The sequence below is a fragment of the Leptinotarsa decemlineata genome, unplaced genomic scaffold (genome assembly GCF_025532065.1).
Source record: "Leptinotarsa decemlineata unplaced genomic scaffold, Ldec_3_MD MMD2_tig00000882_RagTag_RagTag, whole genome shotgun sequence".
NCBI classification, from domain to species: domain Eukaryota; kingdom Metazoa; phylum Arthropoda; class Insecta; order Coleoptera; family Chrysomelidae; genus Leptinotarsa; species Leptinotarsa decemlineata.
Genome location: NW_027412556.1, coordinates 7,966,393 through 7,988,207, shown reverse-complemented (window position 1 = coordinate 7,988,207; position 21,815 = coordinate 7,966,393). Strand labels below are relative to the sequence as shown.

The 21,815-nt window shown below is 36.5% G+C and overlaps 1 protein-coding gene and 1 long non-coding RNA gene across 2 annotated transcripts in view; one reads left to right on the top strand and one right to left on the bottom strand.

Moving 5' to 3' along the window:
• Positions 1-1,792, top strand: part of Axs (Abnormal X segregation) — a 129,622-nt gene extending 127,830 nt beyond the window's left edge. The window contains 1 exon segment of the mRNA XM_074174931.1: positions 1,540-1,792. Coding sequence (XP_074031032.1) covers positions 1,540-1,608 — 69 coding nt within the window. The 3' untranslated portion in view covers positions 1,609-1,792.
• Positions 1-21,815, bottom strand: part of LOC141482157 (uncharacterized) — a 252,166-nt gene that overhangs the window by 94,246 nt on the left and 136,105 nt on the right. The window lies entirely within an intron of this gene.

Here is a 21,815-nt window from a genome sequence, read left to right as displayed (position 1 = left end):
TATCGTAAAGGTGAACTTATGCAGGCTTCAACTTCCGTCTTTACTTTCTCTATCGTTTCAACTTCAACAAAGAAATTTCCATTAGGATATAGAAGATATTTTATGTTGTACTATTGTAGTAGTACTTGTGGGTATTAAACGCATTGAACAATACAAATAGTTGGAATTATTAACATATCATATGTTATTTTTTAATCGAAGAGTGAATATTTTTGGAAGAGATTAGTTTTTTGTGAAGAAAATAGGTTTTTGGTGCTCTAATTCTCCATCATTGAAAAAAAAATACAAACTGGGAGAAAAAACTCTTTCGAAACAACTACTTCCATATGGACAGTCATATAAAATACATCAACAAGTAGTGGCAGAAAAAAAAGCTGAATACATGAGAAACAAAATGGATGATATTAGGGTTAAGGGATTAGAATATGTTAGTAACAAAAATAGCACATAATTCCAGCTGTAAAACGAAGGAGAGATTTTGCTATTATCAAAAAACCTGATGTTTATCTGAGGAGACAAGAAGCAATTCAGTTGGCAAAAAACCATAGTTCATTTTGTAATGATTTCTGATGTACTTTACTTATGCTTATAGCTAGGTCTTGATTATCTGTCCAACCAAGCAACGGAGTGCTCCAAAATATTATCATGCATAGTGCACGTGTTCTCCCAGACAAGGCTGCTTGCACACTGAGGAACGACTAATTTTTTTTAATAATATGTTGCTGGGAAAAATGATTAGGTATAATGTAAGGACACAAATTAGCAGGTTCTTCAGCCGTATCAGTACTTGACATTTCAAAAATTTTAAACTCCGAAATACCGTATAAGTTCACATCACAGGCGTTAAAACGTAACTGAGCATTCCGACATTGTAACAATGAATTTCGCCAGCCGATTGCAGTTAAGTCTGATTGGCCAGCGTAAGCAGACTTGTTTATTTTACCCAATAGATGCAAATATGTGTGGTGGAACCCAAATATTGGGTTTCTTTTTTTGTTGAGTGGATGTAGGTTAGTCTCTTATCAGCTACTTCCAACCAGTCAGGTGAAGTTCCTATAAAAATAAAAATCAGATGAAATGGAAATTTTGTTACCATACATACCAAAAAATGTTATGGACTTCTATGGTGTCTCAATGGAATGCAGGTAATATACATGTGAAAGAAAGTAATAATGATATTGATGAGGACTTTTTGTCGGCTACCTCGAAATTTTTATGTTGAAATTTATATAAGCTCATTTTCCTTTTCGGTGATTTCCACAGTAACTTATTTGTGATTATAAATTTTGTATTATTATAACACTTCACCAATTCACAAAAATTTCGATAAAAGAGAACAAAATCTAGGCTGGTATACCGTGTTCGAAGCACTAAACGTTTTTTCTGCTACTATCACATCATCAGTAGTATATGCGTTGACTGCGAGGACTAAGGTTATTTCCATAATGAGGGCATTAGATAGGCTCAAATTCGAAAGCCTGAAATTTTATTCAAGTATACATGATGAATTTTGAAGTGATTTGAACTTTTCATTTCCAGAGATCACAGAAAAATAGGCTGAAGTTGACAAGAAAATTCAAAACAGTTCACGGTCCCCACGCTTATTAATTCCGTCCCGCATATCATGAAGTTCCTGGAGTTCCATCTTCGACAGTAATTTCCGATGATCTGCTGTTTTGAGCGCATTTCCCTCAAGATAATACTACTCGTGTGTGAGAATGTGCATATACATTGTTTTTTAACGCTTTCATATGTCATGTACAATTATTTGAATAAAGATTGTTGTGTTTTATTCGAGATTTGATCAATTTTTCCTGCTGATACTTGAACAATTTACAATTTCATCATCCCAGATACTTCACTCTGAAATCGAAGACAATTTTCATGAAGGGAATATGGCAGATGGACGTATTTTCACGAAGTTATAATAATAATAATAATAATGGTCTTTATTATTTCCAAAAAGAAAAAAAAGTACATATTTCTCATGATTTTAACCTAGAAATAAAATATTGGAAATAAAAGGCGAAGTTCAATTCATCCATCACTGATAACTTGTTCTACCACTTAACCTTAAGCTGTCTTCACTATCAGAGTTTGTAGTCCGTACCTAATTTTATTCAAATTCAATTATGGATGTATACACATATACATTGTTAGTAAATAGTATATTTCACATTTTACCTGTCATTGTGCTGATTCTAACAGTAATGTCTTAAATTCTTCTTTGAAACGACCTTGGCTCAATTTTTCCAATTCAGAAGGGATGTTATTATACACTTTCACAATCTGGTAGCTGTATGAGCGCATGAACATTTGGGTTTTGAATAAAGGGGGAGTTAATGTTCCCTTGAACCTAATGTTCAAGTTATGGATATCCGTGTGGTATTTTATTTTATGATAAACTTATGTAGGTGCTTTATCAGTAATTATTTTATGATACATACATGCACTATGGAGATGTCTCCTGTTTCACATACTCAACCATCTTGTTTCTTTCAATTCATGTGAAATCCTTTGGTGCCTCCTTATTCCATGTATAGCTGTTGAGTCGTGGTTACAGGAGACCATACAAGATGGTGAAATAGTTGACGTACAGCGGTACAATCTGATAAGATCTGATAGAAATTTACAATACACTAATTTGACTACTGGTGGGGGAGTTTTTATTGCGCTCAAAAAATCATATAAAGTTCTGCATGTTAACAGATATCGGAGAGATTTTGAGGCAATATCAATCACTTTCAAAGTAAGTAATCAGAAATATACCTTATGTGTAATTTATTTATCTCCCAGTAGTACAGTTCAAATAGTTGAAACGGCATTTAATTTTTTACAGGACCAAATTTATGATAACGAAAAAGTTTATGTTATTGGTGATTTCAATATACATAATAGTAATTTACAAAAATACAATATGTTACAAGATTTCTTAGAATTTAATAACTTTTCACAGTTGAATAACATTCAGAATACACAAGGGAAAATATTAGACTTGGTACTAGGTCCGGAAAGTTCTATAGGTAAATGTTCAGTTGAAAGAGATTCATTACCGTTTGTAAAAGAGGATAACTATCACCCTTCCTTGAATATAAATATCAATGTTTCAAAAAGTTTTAATATTAAGCAATCTACACAAAAGTGTAACGAGGTGAAATATAATTACAAAAATGCAGATTTCTTTGCTTTAAGTACGAATGTCAGAAATACAGATTGGTACGAGGTTTTGAATGATAATAATGTAGAAACAGCTTTACACAAATTTTACAGTACATGGGGGACAATTGTTGCGAAATGTGTTCCAACGTACTGTACTAATACTAGTAAAATGAGCAAATACCCTGCCTGGTTTTCAAAAGAAATCAAATTATTACTAAAGGAAAAAAATCGATGTTTCAAATTGAGATTTTTGTCCAATCAATTCAATGAAAAGTATAAAAATATTAGGAAAGAGTTGAAAAATTCAATAAAAAAAGAGGAACAAAAGTACTTCAAAAGATTGGAGGATAATATAGATACTGATATTAATTCCTTCTGGAATTATGTTAATAATAAACAAAATAATTCTCCGAATTTAAATTCTTTCTACTACCAGGGAAAAGAAGTATTAGCTAATGAAACTACAGAATACTTTGCAACATTTTTCTCTTCCACGTTTTGCCAACAACAAGCCTCATATACTGTAAACTTTGAAGATTCTGATGTTTATTGTAATGATACATTTGTAATAAATCGTTTAGATGAATCTGATTTCGATAATGCGGCAAAAAAAATTAAACCAAAAAAGTCAGCTGGAGTGGATGGTATACCGCCATATATACTTAAAGGCTGTCATGAATGGCTCAGAACACCATTGCTTCATATTTTCAACCTAATAATAACTAGCAAAACTTTTCCATCTATTTGGAAAACATCTATAGTTACTCCCATACATAAATTGAACGATAAAAAAGATATAGAGAACTACAGGCCTATTTCAATATTATGTTCCCCAGCAAAATTATTTGAACAAATTATTCATACAAAGTTAAATCAATATGCCAATAAATATATTGTTTCAGAGCAGCATGGTTTTATGGCTAATAAATCAATTAGATCTAATATATTTCTGTTCAGTAATTTTGTCTCTGAATGTTTTGGAAACAAGTCTCAATTGGATATAGTGTATACTGATTTCAGGAAAGCATTTGATCAGGTGAATCACGATGTATTACTATATAAATTGGGAAAGTATGGAGTAATAGGAGGGACATTGCAGTTATTATCAAATTACCTACAAAATAGATTCTTCATGGTTAAGCACAATCAAAATATATCGTCAAAGTTTCCTATAACTTCCGGAGTCCCACAAGGCTCTAATTTGGGGCCTCTATTGTTTTCATTGTTTATTAATGATCTACCTTCAGTGTTGAATTATTCATCCGGTTTGCTTTTCGCAGACGATTTTAGAGTTTTTAAAAATGTAAAAACGGTGAGGGACTGTATACTCCTACAGAAAGATGTAAACAATATAGTGAAATGGAGTAACGACAACAAACTTTCATTCAACATAAATAAATGCCATGTCTTAACTATACATAGGATCAAGCACCCAGTTATTTTTGATTACACAATGGACAATGAAGCATTGGAGCGTGTAGAGGAAGTTAAAGATTTGGGAGTAACCTATAATAACACATTTTCCTTTGCCAACCATATCTACAATGTCATCAAATCTGCTAATCGAATGTTAGGATATATAATTAGAGAAAGTAGACATTTCAACAGTATTAAAACTATTAAATTACTTTATTATACCTTAGTTCGGCCCAAACTTGAGTATGCATCCGAAGTTTGGTCAAACGAGAATGCAACGCTATTAGGTGATATAGAAAAAGTGCAAAATAAATTGCTGAGATATCTGTATTTCAAAAAATATCATAAATGGCCGGATTATAGAACGGTACGAACATCAACACTTAGAGCAGAATTTAAAATATTATCTCTACAGCAAAGACGTTGTTTGAATATTATGATATTTTTGTATAAAATCTTAAACAATAGAATAAATTGTCCGGAAATTCTATCGTTAATACCTTTTAATGTACCGCTGCGACGCACACGTTCATCATTTGAATTTAACTATCCTGTAAATTTATATGGATCTAGATCTTCTCTTGTATACATGCTCCGATTGGCTAATCAAACAGGTGTTTTAATATCATTGGACTGGACTTTATCGCAAAACAGTTTTCGCCAGTTGATATTGAATTATTTGGTTAGTATTTCTGAATAACGTCTCCCTGTCATTCTGGTATATTGTCAGTTAAGATTGTGTAAACATTATGCTGCTATTTTTAGTATTAATTTTATTGTATATGTATCAGTATTGAACTAAAATTTTTGTTTTTTTTTTGTTACATCCATGTAATTAGGCTAATCAGCCTGTTTGGATGAATATATAAATAAATAAATAAATAAATAAATTAGCCAAAGACATGAGTTCTGTACTTTCTGGATTTTGTATTTATAGTTTATGATTAGATTCGGGTGATATAAAATATCTGCATAATTGAATAAAGAAAGAACCAAGGTTTCACATAAACTAATTTTTATTGAGATGGGAAGAAAATATCTGTTTCCATATATTATTTTTATAGAAGAATATACTTGTTGAATCAGTTTGTTCACATGTTTTTCAAATCTTAAATTTGAATCTAACAAAACACCAGGGCTTTTTCCTTCATTCACTATTTCTAGTTTTTCACCATTAATCATGGTGTTCATATCGTGTACAATACTTCGATCATTTCTTGGTGTAAAAACAATGATACTTGATTTACTCGGATTTATGAATAAACAATGGTCAGTAGCGGCTTTTACGAATGATTTCAGATCAGTATTTATTTTCATACAAGCATCAGTTACATTAGACGATGGAAAATCATAATAAAACTGGGTATCGTCCGCATACAAATGTGCAGAACAAAATTCAAGACATTTCAGAATGCTCGCAGTGTACATTGTAAACAGTAAAGGGCCCAGTGTGGATCCCTGGGGAACTCCAGATTTCAAAGTGAGGTATTGAGAGCAGTTGCTATTGATGTTGACTTTCTGTTGCCTTTCACTGGGATATTCACGCAATTGTGATATCGCCTCATTTGAAAGTCCTAACTTTACCAATAGATTTTTTCAAATATCAGCCGACTCTGTCATGTTTCGTGACTGACTGAATTTAATTTTTTTCAATGTTCGACAGTTGATGTATATTCAATTTTCAACATTTGTTACGTATAATATAGCATGTTATTGTTTTGTCAAACAGTGATTTTTTCACTGGTGTTATTCTGGCTATGAATGAAAAAAACATTCACAAGAGTGGTCTGAAACCAAAAATGTATACCATAATATAGATGACATTTCATTTTTTCCAATCAAAATTGATATTCATGTATTTCCATGCTCTGCATCGCTTCATAAGTGTATATGGATTGATTCGTTTGTATGTGTGAGTTGAGTATGTATATGTAAGCTGAACTTCTCAAGTAATCATATGCGAATCTCAATATGGATTCCAAAGCCATAATAACAAAGGCGATGCAATGTTCCCTCTTCTGGAAGATGTATATATTGATTAAATCTATTTGGGCAGTATTATGCGATTTCTCAAAAGCGATCGACTGCGTGAACTATGAAACACTATTTTTTAAACTTCAGTGCTATGGCGTTAGAGGATTGTCATATAACTGGCTTTACAGGTATCCAACAGGCAGGAAGAAACTAGTGAAACTCTAAGGAAATAAGTCGCATATGATCTGGTAACCATTGACATTAAAGGGAAGTTCACACTTTTTGCAGATGGCACCACCATCCTTTGGCGTGGGACAAATGAAGATAATCTCAGAGACATCATAACTCTGGATCTCTATAGGGTTAAACAGTGGTGCCATTCAAACTTCTCATTTTTCTACACAAATAAAACAAACATGTTTTCTAGCCGACGTATCGAATTCAATTTAATTCTTCTTCAGTGCTGGAAAAATTGTTTTTTCGTGTTGATAAGTTTTCTATTTTAAAACCATCAGACATACTAGATACATAAAAAAAAATAAAAAACATTGCAACAACCAAATTCTCGAGACAACACCAACACAAAAATACATGAAACAAACGAATAAAAGAAAAAATTGATCCTGTTCTCAGAAAAATGATTGGATCACTAAACTAGTTAACAAAACAAACATAGTTTGCTACAAACTCCATTTTGACGACTCACTTATAGTTAATAAAACTCACACAAAGTTTTTAGGGGTATTTATAGATGATAAATTGAAATTTGATGAGTTGGGTCTAATGAACTCGATCAACTACTTATTTCAGTATCCGTTCTATGGAAAAGGCTGTCAGATAAATATAAAAGGCAAAATCACTAGACCACTGCAAACCACTTTTCATCAGTAAGAAAATTTTAACTGTACCTTGTTTGTCCCTTTTAGAAACCGTGTGCCTAATTCTCAAAAAATACTCAGCAGCAATATCTCAGCAGCAATATCTCAGCAGCAAATAATAACAGACAGTATTAGATAACTAAACGTTGTTTTGCTGATCTCTAACGTGGTCGTAGAGACATCGATGATGCAAAACGCAGTGGACTTCTAAATGAGGCTGTAACACCAGAAAACATCAACAAAATTGTTTCGAATGATCAAAAAGTGAAATTGCTTGAGTTATCTAACAGTGTAAAGATGTCAAATGAATGGGTTGGATTTATATTGCACTAGTACTATGTTGCTGTATCGCTGCTGTTCCAATGTTTTGACAGAATCAGAATCAACGAACTTAGGCGTGCGCAGCGTTATAGAACAGTGCTTTCAAAAAATTGTTCTACAGCGCCATCTAGTGGCGAGTTACAAAAAAATTGATAGCATAAAAACCTTCTCTATGAAAAATTACTTATACATGTCAAGTTTCATCACGATCGGTTGAGCGATGTAGAAGTTTATCACTTACCAACCAACAAACATCCATTTTTATATATTAGATGAGCATTCGACTATGAGAAACCTCTATCCAAAGTGGGTGCCGCGCGAGGTCACTGTGGACCAAGAACAAGAACGTCTTGATTATTCTGAACAGTGTTTGGCCATGTTTGAACATGGCGTCGATTTGTGTCAATGGATGAAACATGCATCCATCATTTCTCTCTAGAATCAAAACGATCGTCATCTGAGTGGAGATCAACTGGTGAGCCTCGTCCAAAGCGGCCAAAACCATTTTTGAAGGGTATAAAGACCGAAATTGCAAAGAAACGACGGCATATGGCAAAGAAAAAATTGTGTTTCATAAAGACAACGCACCGTGTCATTAGTCAATCAAAACAATGGCAAAACTACATGAATTGCTGCTACATCCACCGTATTCACCAGATCTGGCTCCCAGCGGCTACTGGCTGTTCGCAGAACTCAAAAAAATCCTAACCGGTAAAAGATTTAGCTCGAGCGAAGAGATTATTTCTGAAACTTGTTAATCCTTTTCTCTGTTTTGTCTTTTTACAAAAGAAAAAACTTGGTAAAGTAGCTCCGGCAGCTGTTCTTCGGCGGCATATGGGAGTGGATTGATCACTCTGATTCTGTTGAATAAAATAAGGAAACAATAAGGGCGTCACTGTCTATTTTCATAAGGTCTTATTTGGAAAAGATCAGAAACCTAAGGTACAGAGTAGATACAACAGCTGAAATAAAAGAAAGACATACCCAATTTCATATTATTTAATGAGATAAATATTAAGTCGTCCGGTACTATTATGAAATTATAACAAAGCATACGTTCATATGTATTGAACCTTCTCAAGCCTACTTGACGGATAACAGTATATATAAATATATAAGAAAAAGTGTGTACCCAGGGCAAAATTCATTATTGTTTCCTATTGGGGAATAAAATGTTATGTGAGTTATGTTACCTCAAAAGGGCTTGAATATTGATGATATAGCAAATTTATATAATTATGAATGGTTTGTTTGAATGGTTAGATATAAACAGTTAAATATTGAATGTAAGGATTTAAATATTGAATCAAAACTATAATACTGAAAGAACTCTATCATCTATAACTGGCCTTTCATCCAACGTTGATTCTAAAGAAGTAACAATCGCAGAGCAGATGAGGTCCTCAAGCAGTAAGAAAGGAGGGGTGGTTGTATTTTTTCTTTTCGTCTTGTCACTCGCTAGGAATTGATAAATCCGGACTATAGTAGAAAATATCTCTGTTTGTGTCAAATAGGACATCCAAATGGATAAATGGAGCCGAATTGGTGAATAGGAACACTGTTGTGGCCCTGGTTAACGTTTCCAAATCCTTCAGGATGCAGGATTAAGTTGAGAAATTTTTTCGTGGGAAAGAAAAACCCTATAAGAATATTCGAGTACATTCTTGGAATAGGACTCACCTCTGGTACCAAGACGGTTCTCTTCTGCAAATGAATAGACAACTAGATTCTCCGAAAGACAATAATTTTAATATCAAACACAAAAGGGTACTGCCATTATACATCACATAACATGATTCGCTTGAATTGAAGGGGTTATAGTTTTAGGAGTGATTAATTTTTGAGAAAGAAAGTTTTTGGCTTTCTACTACTCCATCTCGATACAAAAAAAAGGATGAGGAAATCTTCCAAAGAAAGGAAGGAAGTAACCAATTTGAATTATACATCTATACATCGATGTGTAGATCATGCAGAAAAGTAACTTTCAGACACAAACTGAAAGAAAGTCCTCTTGAAACAGCTACTTTCGTATAAACATTGAATTATACGAAAGAAAAAATTCTTTCGAAACAAATACTTCTATATGAATACTGAATTATACAGAAGATACTTTTCTCTACTCAGTTTGTATTTCAAACATTCGTTGTGGAATGAAAATCAGATATCATTCACATGAGTTCTACTTTAAATGAATGGTAACAAATGGCACTTACATGGAACACTGTCATCCTCACTGGTATACATCGATGTTTCGCCTCAAGACACTTGCCCCAAGGCTCTTCAGTACCAAATTGGATAACATTATAGAAAATACACACAATTCATTCATGAATTACGATTTTTAATGTCACGGAATAAGCTTGATCTGCTTATGTCATCGAAGACATCGTAATGACATTCATTCACCTATTTGATTTAATCCCAGCCAAGAGGAATCTTATTTGAATTGAAGGGGTTATATTTTCAGGAGTGATTATTTCAAATAAGATTCCTCTTCGCTGGGATTAAATCAAATAGGTGAATGAATGTCAATACTATGTCATCGATGACATAAGCAGATCAAGCTTATTCCGTGACATTGAAAATCGTAATACATGAATGAATTGTGTGTATTTTCTATAATGTTATCCAATTTGGTACTGAAGAGCCTTGGGGCAAGTGTCTTAAGGCGAAACATCGATGTATACCAGTGAGGATGACAGTGTTCCATGTAAGTGCAATTTGTTATCATTCATTTAAAGTAGAACTCATGTGAATGATATCTGATTTTTATTCCACGACGAATGTTTGAAATACAAACTGAGTAGAGAAAAGTATCTTCTGTATAATTCAGTGTTCATATAGAAGTATTTGTTTCGAAAGATTTTTTTTTTCGTGTAATACAATGTTCATATGAAAGTAGCTGTTTCCGGAGGACTTTCTTTCAGTTTGTGTCTGAAAGTTACTTCTTTGCATGATCTACACCTACAAACTAAGGCCTATTTTGAGGCAAAGTGGTATTGAAGTGTTAGAGTGGAGATTACGTTGATAAAGTTAATTTTCAACAAAAATAACGCGTTTCCTTTCTTAGGCCCGAGACTTTTCAGCCTGTATGTTTTGTTAATTGAGAGCTTTCCCGTGGTGATTTTCTCTCCCTTCAAATTTATGTTGAACTCAACCAGTCTTCATACGACAGGGAAAATCCTTTGCCAGTAAGACAAGCTTATGGAACACAGTTACAAGTTCTTTGGCATATTCTGTTGGTACCATGGTAGGTACTTTCTTAGGGTCAGAATCTCGTTTGATACTGGGATATTTTAGTATTCGTCTGATAATTCTTCATCGAAAAGTTTTCTGTATTTAACAACCTCGATCTTTTTTTAGCTACCAATTGATATAGTGGAATTCTCTCCAATGAGTCGGCAATTGGAATAAATATCCTAATCACCCAGAGTGATTAATTTTTGTAACAACCTTCAGTAAGCAACGAAGACCGAACTGTGATTGATTTCAGTCAGTCGATATTGGACAGGCCATAATCTTTCATCCCATCCAGTTATCCATCAACACTAATTTCTCAACGCGTCCTTCCACGAAATATAACATCAGCGATGAAGTAATCAACTTAGCTGGAAATCACGGCAGACAGATTGCTTGTCTCAAAATCCCCGTCGGCAATCTCCTTTCAATTCCATTTAATCTCAATTTTCAACCGAATCAATACAAGTCACACATCGAATTTCGTGCTCCATTCACCATGAAATTCAATGATGACCCTTTTGTCCCTAACCTTATGAAGGCGATTTATTTATTTGTTCAAGAAGGGTCGATTTAATCTAAATGTTGTATTCCTGCAGATTCGGAGAATCTATCCCCGGCCAGGAACGATACAATAAGCCCTTTCCTTCGATTATCAGAAAAATATCGAAAAGAAGACGGGCAATGGGCAGATGGTCGGGATATAAGGGAATTATTGTTCGCGTGCTTCGATCAACAAGTTTTACCCCTCCTGGCAATTCGTATCGAGGGAGTTCAATCAGAATGATTATTTATTGAACAGAAACGGATTGAATCCCAAAAAATAATATCGCTGGAGAATGCGAGTATTCGAGAAACGAACATCAACTCACATAAATAAATTATTGCGGACGAATGATCTGTAACAAGGACTGTAGACTGCTCAAGTTGAGCATTTATCTGAAGAAGCAACACATTCTTCCAAATAACTATACAGGGTATTGATTAAGTATGTACCATAAATTTAACAGATAAATTTAACTTTAGATAATTTTAAGACGAAATGTTCATTTAAACATAGGTTCGCAAATCCTTCGTTCTCAAGATACAGGGTGTTAAAATAAAAATAAAAAAAAGTTATCCGTAAATATCTTGAATATCCTTCACCTAATTTTATTGTGATTTGGCAATAGTATTTATAACATTAAGGAGGTAATTCATCTCGAACGTGATTCAATTTATTAAGTACAGTAGCGTTCCGAGCGGGATTTGAACGAATATTTTTGACTTGAAAATGTACGCCACTGACTTTTGTGCAATTTTTATAGTTTTTTTGGATTAAGCAATTAGTAATTCAACTTTTTGTCTCCTGATTTTTTTTTCGTATCTTGCTTAGTTTTTAAGGAAAAAAAGTCGACCTAATTGCATATTTCTGGACCTCACAAGGAATAATATGGGGAATCAAATGTTTCTTTTGGAAATTATAATTTTTACAATTCTTATTACTAATTATGTAACAATAACAACAAATATTAAATAACATTAACATCAAGACTAACAAATTGCACTAAATTAAGTGCTGGAAATGGCCTCCTTCGGCTTCAATACAACCGTCTAGCCGCCGCATCATTGAATTTCGCACTCTTCTGAAAATACCATGAATAATAATCAAGGGTTGCCTTGGAAAATGATTACAGCATTTAATACACAACTTGACAGTTGTTGTCAACTTTATAAGCTTTTAATTTATAATTGTTATAAAAAGTGTGTTTAGTGGTTATTTTTCGAACCATTTTTGTAAAACATGGTTCAATTTACTAACAGAGAAATGGCAGATATGCATTTCTGTTATGGAACAGCTCACGGAAACTAGAATGCTGAGGGACGCATTTACCATGAAAGATTTTCTCAGCGTGGAGTGCCTAATAGAAGAACTTTTGTACGTCTGCATGCACGACTTTCTGAAACAGTCAGTTTTAAAAGATCGACGGTTGTCATTCGGAGGTCTGCAACGGTACGAACAGTTCAAATTGAAGAAGCTGTTTTGAATAAGATTGAAGTAAATCCTCATACCGGTACTTGGAAAATAGCTGAAGAACTGAATATTACCCATGTCACAGTGTGGCAGATTTTAAGAGCCCAACAGCTATCACTTGCAAGGTGTGCAAGCTCTATTGCCCAGAGATTTACCTGCAAGACTAGGTTTTTCTAATTGGTTATGCGGTAAAATAAGAAGAAATCCAGGTTTCCTAAGTCGAATATTGTTTACAGATGAAGCTTGTTTTTCTCACAATTCAATTATTAACTTCCACAACAATCACATTTGGGCCGAAAACAATCCACACGCTTTGATAGAAAATAATTTTCAAGAATAGTTTTCTTGTAATATTTGGGTTGGAATTGTCGGTGACCATCTCATTGGGCCTCACTTCCTTCCACCTAGAATTAATGGAGGAGAATACCGAAGGTTTTAGAATTTGTTTTACCTGGACTTTTACAAGAAATTCCAGTCATGGAAAGACTCCACCACACTTTAGTGTAGTGGCACGGCAATTTTTGGATGAAAATTACCATAATTGCTGAACTGGAACAGCAAGCCCACACCCATGGCCAACCAGCTCTCCCGAAATGAATCCCTCACATTATTTTCTCTGGGGACACCTTAAAGAGTTGGTATACAAAACTGCTATTCAAAGTGAAGAGGATTCACGGAATAAAATAATTAATTCATGTGACATAATAAAAAATACGCCAGGTATTTTCAGAAGAGTGCGAAATTCAATGATGCGGCGGCTAGACGGTTGTATTGAAGCTGAAGGAGGTCATTTCCAACACTTCATTTAGTGGAATTCGTTAGTCTAGATGTTAATTTCATTCAATATTTGTTGTTATTGTTTCATAATTAGTAATGAAAAATTGTAAAAATAATAATTTCCAAAAGAAACATTTAATTCCCCATATTATTCCTTGTGAGGTCCAGGGGTATGCATTTAGGTCGACTTTTTTTTCTTAAGAACTAAGCAAGATACGAAAAAATTCAGGAGACAAAAAAGTGGTGTTTCTAATTGCTCAATCCAAAGAAATGATAAAAATTGCACAAAAGTCAGTGGCGTACATTTTTAAGTCAAAAAGATTCGTTCAAATCCCGCTCGATACGCCAATAGACTCAATAAATTGAATCACGTTCAGACTGAATTAGCTCCTCAATATTATAAATACCATTGCCAAATTACAACAAAATTAGGTAAAGGATATTTAAGATATTTACAAATACCTTTTTTTTATTTTTATTTTAACACCCTGTATATTGAGAACGAAGGATTTGCAGGCCCATGTTTATATGAATATTTCGTCTTAAAATTACCTAAATAATCCTCTGGTGAATTTATGGTACATACTTAATCAACACCCTGTATATCACAATTGTTATACCAAAAATTATGGAGAAAGCTATCAATCCAAACATTCTTGGATATTTGGAAATCTTCAACATCTTGAACGACCATCATCTGGAAGCCCTCAGTGATCCTTCTTCCCTCTGGCGAAGATCTGAAGTGAAAGACCTGGAAATGTATGGGATCTTTCGTTAGGCGCTTCCTATTTTTAAATTTAAATGTTTGTGAGATATCATCAATTTTTGTATTCGTTTGAAAGACCTGTTATGTGTGGAAAATAACGTTGTTCAAATGTCCGCCACGGATTCTCTGGGTGGAACGTCCATTTTACCATGACTCTGGCTCATAAATCAGGCGGGATTTGACCAATGTAATGGGTTATGTTGGCTCTGAGGACCGCTGTGATTTGTAGACCCTTCGCATATACCAACGACTTGAGAAAACATCACAAGAAAAAGTTCAACAGGATCAAATCACACGATCTCAATCGCCAGTTCACATCACCTCCACGTGAGAGGACCATACCCTCAAATCCCTTGTGCAGAATATCCAATGTGGCATGAGCTGTGTGATATGTATCGCCGTCCACTTGAAATCACATGTCGTTGGTTTCCGGGTCATCCAACTCAGGCCAAAAGAAGTTTGTAGTCATTGACCTATAGTGCAAGCCGTTGACAGTGATGGCCTGGTCAACGTACGTTGTCTCAAAGAAATATGGGCCGGAAACCCAAAATCCACACCAAACAGTGACTTTTTTGAGATGCAATGGACGCTCGTGGATCTCATATGGATTGGTATCGTCCCAAATTGGTTTGTTTCCATACCCATTCATTCAGAAATGGACCTCATTGCTGAAGATGATTTTGTAATGATTAGAGTCAGTTGCCAACTACTCCAGAGCCCATTTAGCGTACACACGTCGTTGTCTATGGTCGTTCACCTTCAATTCCTGAATCAGCTGAATTTTTTACGGGTGCAAGATCAAATCACGATACAAAATTTGCCGAGTTGTGGTCTGCGGAAAGCGTAGTTCTTGTAAGTGACTGCCTCGGATTCTCCTACACTCTCACAGACAGCGGCGATGATTTCGGCAGATCTTGCGTTTAGTCGACCCTTAACTGCGCCAGTGGACTCAAATTTATCCACCACATTGCGAATAATCCTCTCTGTAGGACGATTATGTCGACTGTGAAATGGGCGAAGCGCGCGGTACGTTGCCTGGTCAGAAAATTCATTTTTATAGAACAATTTTATTATTTTCAAGTGTTGTTGAATGCTATATCCGTCCATGGTGATTTGGCGAAACAGACAACTAATTTGACAGTTGAGGACGAAAAACAATTTAGCTAGGTGGGATTTCCTAACAGACGCTACTGGAATTATGGACTTCAATGTTTTGTTTTTTTTCACCTTCAACTCTATCTCTCTTCAGCATTTTTGTTTGATACTCTTTTGACGTTTCTGAAACGACATAAATAAATCATTATGGTATGTAGTTTTTTCCACCAATAAATATTCGGTACATCCCGGCCTGAAGCATCAGAGTTCTCCGAACCCAAAATGGATCTTCGAAAGTCATCCGAGCTTTCGTGTTGCGCAGTTCATGGTGCTCAAGCCGTTGAAGCTCTCTACAACGTTCATAAGTTCATAAGTTCATAAATATTCCTCCAGAAGAGTTCAATTCGATTAGCTGTCGGTGGATTATCCACATTCTGCGGAAGCTCTTGGAATGTTTCTTGTGGAACTTGAGGTTTTCTGTGATATACATCTCGCTCGCCTCACTATTTACTTTTAAGCGGCCGCTAGCGTTCGTATCATTTCAAGGCAGTGCTGCTTGGTGGGTAGCAACATGCTTTGATTCATAGTCTGATAGACATATCGTACTTCAGCGACTATTCATCTCACTACCCTGTTGTCCGCCCTCAAGTACATCACACACGGGTTAGGAAACGGATGTTGTCTCATGGGACCCCTTCCTTGCGATTAGGAAAGTGACTAAATGGCGCTGTACACGACGGTACTCCTCTGAGACCATTATGCATTTTGGCAACAAGCGATCCAGTTGTTGTGGCTTCAGGAGCCTGTTTAGGTGAAGCTTCCTGTGTGTTCCAATTGTCTTCACTGGTGGTATTATGCCAGTTTGCTCTGCTGCCGCGCCCAGGGCTGGTGGAACGGCCACTTCCACCACTTGTTAGTAGACTCGAGAAGAGCTATACAGACCTGCCACCAATGATAAGACACATAATGTCGTAGGTTTTGGGTGGAAGGGGCAACATGCTTCTGATGTCTTTCTCACCATAGACCATATTATCTCGCCTCATGTACCCTCATGACACAAGGCTAACTCTTAGCTCATACGTCTACTCCAACGTCGAAATAGATTGTCTCTGGTCTGGATTCCTGGCCAGGCATCGAGGCTGCTGACGCCCTTGCAAAGGAGGGTGCTGCAAGCAGCTTCATCGGACCAGAACCTATCATTGGCATCGCTTTAAGCTTTACCAAACAAACATTGAACACCTGGATGGAAAGAAGATTTATGGAACTCTGGCAGAATCTTTCAGGATTGGCTCATTCCAAGACGTTTATTTACCCTTCGAGGCTTGATACCAAACAGTTGTTGGACTACAGTAGGATGAACTACGATACCTAACAGGACTTCTCACTGTCATCTGAATCATCATATGTAGAGACTTGGACTGTCAGAAAAGACAGTGTGTATCGCCTCTGTTTGAAAAATTAGGAAACAGCAGAGCACATACTTTGTGCCTGCCCTGCTGGGGACCAAACCAGGTTTTCAGAGTTTGGCAGAGCCGTACTTCCACCATCTGATCTGAAGTATCACTCACAATACAAACTAATCGGTTTTGTTGGGAAGCTGGTTTTATTTAGTCGAGCGTGAATAGGTGTGAGCCATAATAAACCCTTGCGGGTTGCGGTGGAGTCTCGAGTACCCTTTCACTTTTGACCTCACCTAACCTAACTCCAACGTCTAATGGTACCATCGTTTGAGGGCAAATCCTCATTATGGGCCCCACCTTGTCTTTGACCCCCACTCTGAAGGGTTTGGTTGCGGGGACCTCTTTCTCGACTTTCCATAACCAAGTAGTGAATCTATTCAATAGACTTATGTCAGGCATCGGTGGGAGAGATGGGTTCTCCCTCCCAGGTGCTCATGCGCTCGTGAGCTCAACAATGAATTTTAATTTTGAAATCGGTACTTATCTACCCAAATACAACACGAAACAAAAATGCAACCTCAACAAGCTCTCTTTACTTTTTCATCAAGGCTATTTCAAGTGATCAAAAATGAAATTGCAAGCAAACGTTTTCCTTTCTCACTTTCAACTTGTGTCCACCCAAGCATCTGACCGTTCAATCTCAAGGTATTCTGCGAGTGTGGGACGAACGTAGATTTTATGTTATTGATGTTGTGAAGGATAATCCCAAAACGTTTCGCGAATGAGGTTGTTCAGGGAGTTAAGGGTTAACATGGAATGGGGCCAAGTGAGGTCTGAGGAAGAAGTCGTCTCTTTACCAATTAGAAATATAATTCAGTTAGGCTAAAGGATGAAGTTGATGTTTGTGTCATCAGTTGAGTAATACTTGTGACTTTTCATGTCACACATATATTATACACTTTAATACAAAACCTCTTCGATTCATTAATTCAAATAAGTGTATTCAGCTTTTCCAAATCCTTTTACTTTAAAATGCAAGTCCCACATTTAACTTGGTTTTTCGAATACGTTACAACTAAACTGTTGAAAATAATATGAAATATCCAGGAATTCAGAATGAACCAGTTTACAAACAGACATCCATGGTGATCTGTCTAGTTGATCATCGGCAATGCTTGAAGAAAAATATAGTTTGCCTTCGAATTAGAATAAAATCCATGAATCAAATATGATTTTGTTTTCAAAAATTATCGTTCAAATGCAGAGCGAGCGTAAATTATAAATGAAATATAAATGCTACATCAGCTCTTTAATTGAATATTGACTCTCAAAGACACGATAAATCGGAATCGTGGAGTAATCAGATTATATTCCCTCCAATAATTAAGAAAAACAAATTTCTCAGAGTTAATCGAAAATCGAAAGACGTCATTTCCTGCTCATTTTCGTAATAGTCAGCTATTTCTCAGTTAGACGTTTCTGCAATCCAAGATAATTCGGAATTAATGAAGTGAATGCAGTTTTAACTTTTCTTCAATATAACATAATTCAATTCTATATCAGCATTTTCAAAAAATTAATATTGGGAAAATGCTTAGATTGAATATCATGAAACAAGTCATGTACAAAAATAAAGTGCATTCACAAAGTAAGACATAAGTTTATGTCTTGTTTTGTCTTTTGTAGGGGAACGACAGCTGGTTAACGGAAAATAGATTTTAACAGATTATAAGCTGTAAAAATAACACTTATGAAAATCACCTGAAACAGATTGATTTCTTTAAAACTTATAAAGATCTTCGAATTTTCGTTACCATTTCTAACACTCTCGTTCCGGTGATATGATGAATAATCTCCTGCAATTATGAAACAGCAATAGCACATTTAACCAGTGAGTACATCCTTTTATTGTGTGACGTCCTGTAGATATCTCAAGAAATAAAAAGTATCTCCGAAGTTGTACAAAACAGACGGCAATAAATTTGAAAGCAAGACAATTTCGACTAATATACGAAACAATAAGAGAAGTTTTCCTGCTGTTTCAGGAAGTATGGTAAAACTTCCACAGAATTCAATGCATGTGTAGGAAGTTTTGTCTTCGAGGAGTTTGCCGGATTGAGTGGATGACTTTGGAAAACGAGGAAAGATATAAGAGGACGACCGTTGTTGTTGACAACTTATCAAGTTTGAGACTATACTCTTCATCTCCACATTTCGGGAATCTGTATCGAATGAAAGTGCTGTATTTTTTACATTTCAGTTGGATAAATTATGATGTTTTAAAATATCATATAATAAATTACGTGCACTTTGTTTTATGTGCGTATGTGTTCAGAAAGGTTTCCACGGTCAGCAATCTAATAATCTGAAGTTCGGGTTGAACCGCGTCTGGTTTTTCAGTTGTTCCACGATTCGGCTTTGACTTTGAAGTCATTCTCGAAAAGTTATAACTGTTCTGAGGTCCCAATCTGCCCACTCTTAAGGTCTCATCACTAGTTTCCGCAAGGGTCTTAATCAGCCTACTCCAAGAATCAACTGTGGGTCCACAGGCTTTGGTCTGATATTCATGCCCCTGGAGCAGTGGAAATCAATCTTTGTGAATCATCTCGTTTGTTGAGACAGATTCAACGTCCTGCCGTACAGCTCAAAACACTGCATACTTTGCTTCTGCAAGTCACATCCTCCTCTCCACTACCAACTGCCCCTTGTTCTCACTGGCGGTTCGCCCTTCCGCTCGTCCAGCGACCTGAATACCAGACCAGAGCCTGTGGACCCACAGAAGATTACTATCTTCTCCGGGCAGAAAAGTGAGAATCTCTGGAAGGGAGCTTGACTGGCAAGCGCGGGTAAAGTACCTCGGCCTTTTGGCTCACTTGGAACCCGCACATTATGTACGTTAAATCTAAGATCGAGGGTCGGATAGCCAGTCTGTACCCTCTGATCAAAAGAAAATCAAAGATGAGTACGAAAAACAAAATCACGATCTATAACACGATGTTCAAGCCTGTCATCATGTGTGCTTCAGGCGTCTGGGGACAAGCGGCTCCGTCCAACATTTCCATTTTGGAAAGGTTGCAGAATAAGATAATTAGGATGATTGTGAATGCTCCTTGGTTCGTGCGGAATGAAGCCATCCGCAGAGATTTGCAGCTGCCTTCCATTCGGGAGTCCATCCAGTCGAGGAATGAGAGAGTTTTCGAAAAAACGGAAGTTCATGAAAACCCGTTAGTTAGGGAAGACACAGATTATGCTGTAGACGACCCCTTCCGATATAGAAGGCCCCGACACTCTGACGAATGAGGCCCTCATGTCCCCGTTAACGGATGAATATCTTTTTCATCCATCCCACCCCAGCCAGGTAGGGGTATCCCGTGAAGGGCGACACTGATGTCTAAGGACTTCATGCCGTCATCAATCAGTCATGAACCCATTGGTCCCTCTCAAGACCAACAATCAGCCAAAAGGGTAGGGGAGCTGGTCTCCAAACCTGGAAGAATTAACGATGACATTCTGGCGTGGACCCACAGTCGACGCTTGGGAGTTTACAGATTAAAATCCTTGCGAAGCCTAGTGACGAGACCTGGGTAATAGATAGATTGAATCGTCAGTGTAGTCGTAGCTTCTTGTAAATGGCTCCAAAGACACAAATAGAAATTATCTTGAGATCTTTCAAATCGAAGATGTTGTATAGGTGCCTGATGGTTTCACTTCAGCTTTCTGGGTGGTATCAGCTGGAATAGCTGTTGTTTTCCCATCGGGTATTTGCCACACGTACCTATAAAGTCGTAGGTCTCCCGAGGGTTGGTGTTTTCACCTGTACTTAGGCATATCATATGCACCTCCCCGGATTATGTCAGATCATCAACTGAATATAGGAGCCTGAAGAGTTAGTATGGTTACCAAAATCATCGATATGGTTTAGCGAATCTACCGATAATAAACGAAAAGAATGTAGAAAAAATACACTCGGAGTCTCCCACACACAGAGGAACACTTCTATGAAGAAATCATCTATATAAAGAATGGAAGGCCTTGTTGAACACAGCAAGAATTGGATCAGAATAATCACAGGGCAAACTGTTCACTAAAGACTTCAACTACAGGGTGACATAGACAGCTTGTCATGTGTCATGCAAATGTTGGGCACTGGATTATAAAAAAAACAAGTATTGCCCAATTAGGCACAAGACCCACTTCCAGGACAGCTTTAACAAAGTATACATGTGAAAGCAGAAAACAAGATCATTGAATCTGTATCTGTAGAGTAGGGAGGGTGAGTAAGCCACGCACTTAAGCCACATGTGACCCAATGTACATCCTCCCGATGAGTTGCCCTCCTAGGTCATCGTCCATCCTGTCCTTTCCAGGAAGGTGGACAGGTCGCTGGGAGACATCTCCTTTATATCGGCAGGTGTAGGTAGGCAGGTCAAGACTTGCCGAACACACACTCTCTTATTGACGATAACTCCGGGCACTCGTACAGGACATGCCTGACAGTCTCATCATCCTGTTCACACATCCTGCATAGAGGTGTGTCCTCTAGCCCCACATTATGAAGGTGTTTCCTCAGTTGACAGTGGCCAGTCAGGAATCCTACTGTATCGCCAGATATTTCTTCGGCACTAGCTTCCCAGGGTCGCCCAAGGTGATCTTGGCAAGATTACATCCTTTGATTCCATCTCATCTCTTTGAGGATTGAGCATGGGTGTAACATTTGACTAGTTCCGCAATTGTCGAAGTCATCAGGCCGTGGGTGCCACTGGGTCCTAAAATTCTTA